At 38.5% G+C, this 8,127-nt stretch overlaps 1 protein-coding gene across 1 annotated transcript; it reads right to left on the bottom strand.

The window, feature by feature from the left end:
- Positions 1 to 4,938: 4,938 nt before the first annotated feature.
- On the bottom strand, positions 4,939 to 7,614 carry cyp26a1 (cytochrome P450, family 26, subfamily A, polypeptide 1). The gene is made up of 7 exons (XM_055177014.2): positions 7,056 to 7,614; positions 6,718 to 6,942; positions 6,347 to 6,628; positions 6,104 to 6,259; positions 5,888 to 6,022; positions 5,648 to 5,800; positions 4,939 to 5,566 (listed from the first exon to the last, which is right to left on the bottom strand). Exons 1-7 carry the CDS (start codon positions 7,242 to 7,244, stop codon positions 5,228 to 5,230), a joined length of 1,479 nt encoding a protein of 492 aa, XP_055032989.2. The 5' UTR covers positions 7,245 to 7,614; the 3' UTR covers positions 4,939 to 5,227.
- Between the last annotated feature and the right edge of the window lie 513 nt (positions 7,615 to 8,127).

Below are 8,127 nucleotides of genomic sequence, written 5' to 3'. Positions count from 1 at the left end.
ACGATATGGCTAATTCATATGAATTACGAGGTTAATTGCGCAAAAACGTATGATTATCATAAAAAAAATAAGGAAACCCAACCCCTAACCCCACCCCTAACCCCAACGTCACAGGGGTCAAGGCAAATCGTACAAAAATTTACGAATGTGGTTGTATGAATTAATACAAATTAGCAACCTCTTAAAATAGATACGAATTGCCATGAGATATAGCGTTGACCCAACCCATTGGATTGTAATTTTACCTATGCTGGCTTGTTTTTATCCTGTATATATATTACTAGCTCTGCCCCAGAAAAACACTTCCCTCCCTAAACACCTCCTTTAACCATGCATGCATCAAGAAAATGGGGTGAGACATGCCTTCACTTTAAAAGGATGAGACGTCTTGCTAGTAAAGTAATAAAGTCTAAAGCCTTTTGGAGCGTTACCAGCACGCTGACATCAACTGCTAACCCAAAAATGGCCAAAGTGAATTTGCATAAAGGTCTATAGCGAAGACATCATCCAAAGTTTGAAATTTTTTTAATCCAATAGTCAAATAATTTGGAGCCGTCCCACATCACGTAAATTAATTGCTTGCACCTATTGCATGCATCGCCGACAGATTTTAGCAAATCTAGCATAAACCCTATGTAGTATCTTACATTGTATAAGCCCATGTCTTGTGCATACATATGAGGTATGAGCTCAAGAATATGTTCCAACTGATCACCTCTGGCCTGATTTGTAGAGCCGGGGTTAACATTGTGAATCAGATTATAAATGACAGAAATACAATGTTTTGAGTATTGTTCAAGCTTTAAAAAGTCATCCAATGGAGATTATATGGGACGATTATTTGGAAAATTAGGGAATCGTTTTTGCACAAAGTGCCTGACTTGAAAGAAACAAACCCATTGCTGGTTTAAATATATACATTTTCTGGGTTAATTTAACCCAACAACTGGGTTTGTTTCTTTTTAACCCAACACTGGATTGAAAATAAATAACCCAGCATTTTTTTAGACTGAATGATGAAATAGATTGTATATAGTAATAGCACGCCCCCTCAAAAACTGCATGATTTGAGATGTCATTCATATTCATAGCACCAATGTAAGTGAGTTATACAGCAAAATTAAATACTGTACAAAACTTTTGTTATAAGCAAATATAACATTAATGTACTAAACGGTTTGCAAAAATTGGTCTTAAACTAAAAGTGCATGGCCTAAAGTAATCTCTAAATCAAAAAGATGCGGTACATCCTTTTGTGTTGTTAGTGGATGAAAACATTCACTAAATTCAATGGCTATAAAAATGTATTTGATGAATATTTTTTCCAATTTTTTTTACACAAATCTGTTAATCAATCTCAGTACTGATTAAAAATACCAAATCTTCACAAAAATTCCATGATTTTAACTCTTTAATTGCCAAGTTTATAAGTGGTGTCACTGATTTGGGGAAAAACACACAAAATGACAGATTTTCAATATAAACAGTGATTGTAACCTGGATTTTTTTTACCTTTTTCACATGTCAAAGATTGGTAAAATCATTGGCCTTGAAGCATTTTTAGTTTTTGTGTAGCATTAGTTTTTATTTTTTTCTCCCTCATTTATTGTTAATGGCTGTTTTTGCCCCATTGACTTCCATTATAACCACATTTTTTGATTGTAGAGCTACGACACCTTTTATCATGCATTTTTGAATGTTGGTGTTTTTTCCTTTTGCTAAGAGGTCAAATTTTTAATTTTACTGTTGATCACCATGTGGCACTATTAACCCTTTAGTAGGCCTATGCAAAAAAAATGCTTAATTTCGGACTTGTACGTTGTGTTTTATGGAGTATAACGCCATAATAAAAGCATATTATTGTGTGTGTGTGTGTGTGTGTGTGTGTGTGTGTGTGTGTGTGTGTGTACCTGGTAATTATCACGTTGTGGGGACCAATTGTCCCCACAAAGATAGGAATACCAGTGTTTTTGTGACCTTGTGGGGACATTTTGATGTCCCCATGAGGAAACAAGCTTATAAATCAAACGGAATGATGTATCTTGAAAATGTGAAGTAGTAAAAGGGTTTCTGTGATGGTTGGGGTTAGGGAATGGGGTAGGTTAAGGGAATAGAATATACAGTTTCAGTTTGTAAAAATATTTTCTGTAAAAATCTTCTCTGCATCAGATTTCTGAACATCATCTATTATGAAAACAAAAACAACTTCAAGTAAACTGAACAATGAACTCAACAACACACACACGCATGCACGCACGCGTGCGCAAACACAGACACACACACACACACACACACATACACACAATAATATGCTTTTATTATGGAGTTATACTCCATATAACTCAATGTACAAGCCAGAAATGAAGCTCTGTTTTTGCACAGGGCTACTAAAGGGTTAATAGTGCCACATGATGATCAACAATAAAAATGACAAATCTGACCTCTTCGCAAAAGGAAAAAACACCAACATTTAAAAATGCATGATAAAAAGGTGTCATAGCTCTGCAATCAAAAAATGTGGTTATTGTTGGCGCACATTTAAGTTGTTTCGCACGCGTGTATGCGACGTACTAATTGCTCTTGGCTTAAAATAATTCATAAACTTTCAAAAGTCTAAAGTTTGGATATGCCAATCCATTTATTAACATAAAGAAAAATAAATCATCTCTCAAAATAAACTTAAATCTCAACATAAATCAACTTAAAGTCTCCATAATTTGCTTATAGCACGCCGCATCTCACGGTCAAAAACCATGCACCTCGCTGTGCCCCACACCTGCAGTACTTAGTCTCCGTCTTAAGAAGACTAAGGGCAGATCACAGCGCCAACCCATGCCAATACACAGAATGGCTCCAAAAGTTATAATGGAAGTGAATGGGGCAAAAACAGCCACTAACAATAAATGAGGGAGAAAAAAATAAAAACTGATGTTACACAAAAACTAAAAATTCAAAGTCAATGTTTTTACCAATCTTTGACATGCCCAAGACTGTGAAAAAGGTTAAAAAAAATCCAGGTTACAAAATTACTTTTTATATCGAAAATCGGTCATTTTGTGTGTGTTTTTTTCCCCAAATCAGTGACACCACTTATAAACTTGGCAATTAAAGAGTTAAAATCATGGAATTTTTATGAAGATTTGGTAGTTTTGATCAGTACTGAGGTTGATTAACAGATTTATGAAAAATAAAATTTGATAAAATATTCATCTGATACATTTTTATAGCCATTGAATTTAGTGAATGTTTTCATCCACTAACAACACGAAAGGGTAGTAAATGAGTTTTTGAAAAATTTCAAAGCATTTTCTTAAAATATATGTAAATATACGATTTGTCACCAAAATCATTCAATTTGCTAAAACAGAGTGAAAGTTGTGGCCAAATTAAGAGTAAAAAAAACTTGCAGTGGATGAAAACATAAGGGTTAACATCCCTTTGAATATTGCAAGCCACCCCAAAATCATCATTATCATCAATTTTACCAAAACTTCAAACTCCCAAGAAATGGATAAATTAATGTCCCTGCGAGGTCGTGCCTCTTTTTGTAAACGACTGAACTTTTCTTGACCCAGGAGACGCGTGAAAAACCCCCTCTCGATTATAAATAATAGCAATGGGCTGCTAATAGGTAATCCGATTGTGCTGGGAAGAGTCTGATATGATTCGGCAGGAGGGCCGCAGACGTGTTGATGCTGTTAAAAACCTTCTCGTTCAAACGAGTCACTTGAGTGCTGGAGAGTCATATCAGTCTGAATGAATCTTTAGATGAAGTTCTTCGTGTTTATGAAGACTTTCTCAGGGAATATTAGATGTTTGGGTGTTGCTTAGCCAGATGGAGGTATATTTTGTTGACAAAATGACCATGAGATTAACATATGAATCATATTGTAAAGGCTTTTGTAATGAGCGTAATTTTAACTTAAAATAGTAGGTTAAATTTACTTGCAAAACCAAGTTGTTTTAACTTTTTTTAACAGTGCATCCTAGAAACCTCAAACCAACATGATAAAAACCATTCAGACCAGCTACTGCACAGAGAAGCAACTTCAAATCTTGTTTACGTTCAATTGAAATAGGGAGACTAGTCGGCCGAAACGGCTCTCCTCCCTCATGCTAAATAACAAACAGTTCAGTGTCTGAGGGGAAAACTCACCCCGCAATTACACTGATTTACTAAACACATGTTGGGTTCGAGGGAGTGAATAAAAACAAGGCTCTTTCATTTGGTTGCTATAAATTCTGTATATACTCGCAAATTGAGACAAAAAATGGCTCGCTGAATAAAAAGTTTTGTTGTCGCCCCTAGATGTCAAACAATAGGCCGGACAGACGTTCTTTACAAGTCGATAGGAGGAAAAGTTCAGCTGCATCTCTCCCAAGACCTGCGCCTGCAGCGATAGGGTAACTGAACATAAAGGTGTCAACCCTGCGGCAGGACGCGTGTAAATTAACACAGGAGAAATGGCCAAAGGAGGCATCTGCCAGCGTCTCAGCGCCTCTCTCTCCTCCTCTCCCTCGCCGTGTCACACAAGGACAAGTCGCTTCCGCGTGACCCCTATGAGACGATAGACGCGCCCCCACCCGTGGGGCCACAATCTGCGTCAAAAAGCCATAGACGGAGCCCAAGATACTGCAGACCGTACTGTAACATTTCATCCCTGTCAATGTGCCTTTATTTTATAAAGGATAAAGTACAAAACCTTCAGACTTTTGTCTTACTTCATGCATAATATAAAGTGCTGAAACTTTGTCAAGCATTTTAATGATCTATTTCTTTCAGGGCAGATCTCCAAGTATTTTGCATTTGGTGCTTAAGAGATTTATAGGGTTTATTTAAAGCCTGAAGGATGCATAAATGAGAAAGATCAAGGCATTGCTCATAACCTTTTATCTTAATGTATGCTTGTCTCATCAGCCACACAAACAAGAGAAAAGTTTGGTAAACTTTAAAAGAACGTTCTTTATTAAATAAAACCCATAGAGTAAATTAAATAAGTTGCATACAGTAGAAAAAGTTATAAGACATTACAAATATACATCACAGAAACGTTATAGAATTTGACAGTGATCCATGAAATAGTGCCTTTGTTTTCTTGAATAAACCTATATACACATCTTTCATATAAACAAAATATAAAATGTCAAATACATGACAGCTCATCTAAAATATATATATATTTTTATGTATATTTATATATGTACAAAGTTCATAGTAATTTTTGAATTAATTTTTAACGTAACTACTGAACTTAGTAGGCAGATTGTCCACTGGATAAACCGTCGGGCCGGTTTTCATAGTCGGGGGTCCGTTGGAAAGAATCCAGTTGCATTGCTGAGTTAACTCGACTAAAAAGATCTTGAGTAAGACTTTGGCAAACTCTTTGCCCACACACATCCTCGAACCACCTCCGAATGGGATGTAGTTAAACCTGGAAGCGTCTTCCAAGCCTTTGTTCATGAATCTCTCCGGCTGGAACTCGTCTTTGTTCGGAAAAACCTCGGATACGTCGTGTGTGTCGCAGATGCTGTAAATGACATTCCAACCTTTTGGAATCTGGTAACCCTGAACAGAAAGAGAAGTTTGAGTCAAATTTATTTTGCGATTCAGTTTTAAATATTGAACGAGTCTTTAATGTCGACTTACGTTAAGTTCAAAGGTCTTGAGTGCTACTCTGAAACCTCCAGGTACCGGTGGATTGATTCTGAGAGTTTCTTTAATCACACATCCGGTGTACTTCAGCTGATCCAACAGCTCCATGCTTAGGCTCTTTCCAGGTGAATAGAGTCCCATTTCGACCTGCGAATAAAATTATCACTTTATTAGCACAATGCTTTTCTCAGACATCAGGTTTAGTAGAACTGAAACCTGAAGTTAATCCTTTACCTTCTCCTGAAGCTCCTCTCTGACCTTCTGCACCACATCTGGATTCAGTCCCAGGAACATGACCAGCGAGGTTGCAGTACTGGCCGTGGTCTCATGACCTCCAAACAGAAGCTCAGTTGCTGCCTCTTTCATTGCCTGAGGTAATAAAAAAAGATTGAGTTGTGATTTTTGGCTTTTTTTGAGAACATCCAACAAGCCTCATAGAGAAATTGTTACCTGTAAACTAAATGGCTCGTCACTTCTCCTGCTGTTCTCAATTAACAGCTGAAGAGCATCTTTGTACTTCTGCTCATTTTCGTTATCATCATCCTGAATTTTCTTCCTGATGTTCTCCTCGATTTTGGAATGAATGAAATTCCGCGCTTTCAGACCCTGCCAAAAGTAAATGCATATGTAAATAAACACGTTGCCATTGAGGTTTTCCCATGCAAACATTTCCTACAAGTCTTTATAACTCACCCTGTACAGGCCACTGAAAGGAACATCGATAGGCAGGGAAAACAAGTTCTTGATCATTTCCTCGAAAGCTTCCACTAATTCCTCCTCATCCGTCTTGATTTGTTCCGGCTCAAAGCCGAGCAGGATTCTCATGGCGATCCGGAACATGAGGCGCTTCATCTCCGGATAAACCAGCACACATCCATCTTTTTCTAACCAGTCTTGAATAGCGCTCTTCACCTCCTGCTGGATCACGGGAATGTAGTGCTGAAGAGCATCTCTGGAAAAAGCTCTCATGATCGCCTAAACCGAGAATTCACACAGTCAAACATGATTTTATTTGAGTTGAATTTAAAAGATTTACATTCACAGACATAAGGCTGCATTCTTACCTTTTTCTTGTTTTTGTGCTGAGTGCCATGAACATTGGACAGTGTATCAGAGCCCAGAATAGTTCTGACAGATGCTGGCCACTGAACCGAGACCAGTTTGTGTTCACCCAGCAAAATCTGTCTCACGTTATCGGCACCCATCACTCTGACAGTCGGGTTGCCGAAGAGGTGAGTTTTGTAGATGCATCCGTATTTCTGGCGTTTCATCCTTAGGAATTTCCTTCTCTGTGAATGCAAAAACGCAACGCGTTATGATTAAATTCCACAACACCGCACTTACCAAACAAGTAAATCTAACTGAACTTGCACATGTGTGTCAATATAAAGCACAGGCGTACCTGGAGGATGAGCTGGAGAGTTTCTCCAATGAAGGGTAAACCCATTGTGCCCGGTGGCAACGGACGAGCACAGTTCGGATCTACACGCCGAATCATGAACATCTCCCACAGTTTAACAGCGGCGAGAAAAAGTAAAACCGGCAGCACGATGGTGCAGAGAAAAGTCACCATGAGAGTAAACAGCCCCATGCTTAAAAGCGCAACTATAGCAAGAGACCTTTTGGAGACGAGAGGCGTCTTTACGCGTAAACTGAGAGACTGCGCGCCCGTGCGTCCTTATATATCCATCGCGCGCAGGTCTCCTCCTGTTACCTTCCTCAGATAAATTAGTTCACACAAAGTTCATCTTTAATTGTGGTGTCATCTCGCCCCGCCCACGGGGCACAAGCGACTCCAAACTCTGAGCCATTTGTTATAGGCGCATTTTAATACCACCTCCTGTAGCAGGCGGACAATCCTGAGATTTCACTTTGAAAAGGTGTTAATTCCCCGACACAAAAGGACGCATCCGAGGCGCTATTGTTGCGAATATTCCCGTCGCTTGCGCTGATTGCTCTGCGCCACCAGAAATGCCGTTGAGGATTTAATTGAGGAGCTTAAAAACTGTGAAGCTTTACTTTTACATTTTAAATCCCTTCAATGTCTCTCTTTTTTATCCCTCTCGAGGCGTGGGGGGCTTCTTAAACCCACTCTTAATGTGTCTTACACGGGCTGCACACACGCTAGATTAGGCTAATAAGGAAATGCATTCAGGTGCGCATTTTGGAAATCACATTACTGTTGATATAGTGTTGCATTATCTTATAATTTTATATTTGCGTAAATTGTGTGCGCCTATTTTTTTTGTTACATGAAGTACTAAATAAGTATAAGTTGATGAGATGAAGGTGTGTAAAAAGAAATTCAGGTGTATTGTTGTTGTTCAAACTGTGCTCTTGAATGAATAAATCTGCTCTCATATTAGACTTTAACCCGGAACCGTGCCGCATGTTGCGCGTGTTTTCATGCCCTCGGTGAGTGTGCAGTAATATCATAAACATGATGGTTGTCTTGTGGTGGGTTCAAACCCGGG

Source organism: Misgurnus anguillicaudatus, chromosome 4 (genome assembly GCF_027580225.2).
Source record: "Misgurnus anguillicaudatus chromosome 4, ASM2758022v2, whole genome shotgun sequence".
Classification (NCBI taxonomy): Eukaryota; Metazoa; Chordata; class Actinopteri; order Cypriniformes; family Cobitidae; genus Misgurnus; species Misgurnus anguillicaudatus.
The sequence above is the reverse complement of the archived record's forward strand: the minus strand, read 5'-3'. Positions and strand labels throughout refer to the sequence as shown.